Source organism: Apium graveolens, chromosome 10 (genome assembly GCF_009905375.1).
Source record: "Apium graveolens cultivar Ventura chromosome 10, ASM990537v1, whole genome shotgun sequence".
In the NCBI taxonomy this organism is placed as follows: domain Eukaryota; kingdom Viridiplantae; phylum Streptophyta; class Magnoliopsida; order Apiales; family Apiaceae; genus Apium; species Apium graveolens.
The window spans coordinates 78,752,819-78,754,717 of record NC_133656.1 but is presented as its reverse complement, the minus strand read 5'-3'; the positions used below and the strand labels follow the sequence as shown (position 1 = coordinate 78,754,717).

Genomic DNA, 1,899 nt, shown 5'->3' with positions numbered 1-1,899 from the left:
TCTGGCAGTAGTCCTGGTAATTCCTACGGAAACACATCGGGGAACTCTTTGACTACTGAAATCTCCTCCATGCTAGGAACTTCCTTCTCTGAATCTACTACATAGGCTAAATATGCTTCATATCATTTCCTAAGTAGCTTGTTGGCTTGAATAGTGGTGAGAAATAACTGCTCTTGCTTCTAGCCCTTAAATATCACTTTACTCTCTTTCTTTGCTCGAAGATAGACCGTCTTAGATCTATAATCTATCTGAGCATTATTCTTTCATAACAAATCCATTCCTAATATTATGTCAAACTCCCCTAACTTGAGTATCAAGTCGACCGAAAACTTATGCCCAGAGATGTCAATCTCACATTGAGGGAAAAATTGACTCACACGTATCTTTTCTTGATTGGAAATTACTATGTTCATCGCTTCACTCATATTCTTCTTATCACAGTTTAGTCTATTAGCAAAAGTTTCTGATATAAAAGACTTTGTAGCTCCTGAATCAATCAATACTTTATCTTCAACATGATTTATCAAAAGCTTACCTGCTATCACCTCAAAATTCTGAACAACATCCTTTATCTTCAGATTAAAGTCCTTGATGATGCTTGTGGAGTCACTGTAGGTGGTGGAGGTAATGCCAACATTTCTGGTGGTGCTGCAATGCTAGTGCTTGCTATATTCATCATACTTTTGATTAATCAGGTTGACATGCACTCCTTGGCGATATGTCCAACTTTTCCGCACTTGTAGCATGTTACTCCAGGTTTCTGTACCATACACTCATTGGCCAAATGTCCCTTCTGAATACATTAATAACATGTCATGATGAGCTTGTTACAAATTCTCGAATGCTTATTCTCACAATACCTACATCCGGCCCTTGGTTGTTTGTCATCATTCGCTTGACCCTGATTCTGCTAATGGCTTCCTTTATTGTCTTGTCTCTTGTTCACTTTCCCTTTATTCTGTGCATTCCACCCTTTCTGGAATCCAATTCTCTTCACACTTATATCTTGCCGGTACCCTGATTCTGACCTCTCCTTATGATGAACAACTTTCCTCTTCTTAATATCTCTTTCCTTTCTGGATTGTGCTCCATTACTTTCAATCAATGCTACCTTCTGAACTACCCCAGCGTAGGTACCAATCTCAAACATCGACACTCTATCTCGAATCCAATATTTGAGCCATTGTTGAAACCCCTGAGCCTTTTCTTCATCAGAATTCACATACTTAGTCACAAATCTTGACAATTCTGTAAACTTCTTCTCATATTCCAAGAAGGTCATACTTCCCTGTTTTAATTCCATGAATTTCATCTCCATCTGTTTCTGCATAAACTGAGGGTAATATTTTTCCAAAAATAACTCCTTGAACCTAGTCCAAGTAACCGGTTGAACTTCTTCGAAAGCTTTGACTGAGTCCCACCAATAAATTGCTTCCCCTTTTAAGAAATACACGACATACGCAGTCTTCTGTTCTTCCCCTAATCGAACCAATTCAAAAGACCTTTCCATTTCTCTTATACAAGTGTTGGCTACTACTGGATCAGTGGTATCATGAAAAGCAGGAGGGTTCATATTCTGGAAAGTTTTGAAAGTCACAATTTATTGAGGTGGCTCTGGGGATCTGGTAGATGTTGGTGTTGATCATGATTCTCTTGGTTTTGAAATTATTGTTGTTGGAATTATTGTTGAAGGGTTTGTTGTTGCTGAGCAATTGCATTAGTTTTTTGTTGCAGAGTTTCCAATATTTGAAGGATATTGGGGTTGGTTGCAGAAGCAGTACTGGTTTTCTTTATCTTTTTAGGAGGCATATTTCCGAAAACAAAATTGGTAACAAGCAGGTATGATTATGACATATATTTCAAAGCTAGATTATCACATGGTAAATTTGATCACATGAT

General features: G+C 37.9%; 1 protein-coding gene across 1 annotated transcript; it reads right to left on the bottom strand.

Moving 5' to 3' along the window:
* Positions 1-910: 910 nt before the first annotated feature.
* On the bottom strand, positions 911-1,510 carry LOC141690692 (uncharacterized). The gene has a single exon (XM_074495468.1). It carries the CDS (start codon positions 1,508-1,510, stop codon positions 911-913), a length of 600 nt encoding a protein of 199 aa, XP_074351569.1.
* Between the last annotated feature and the right edge of the window lie 389 nt (positions 1,511-1,899).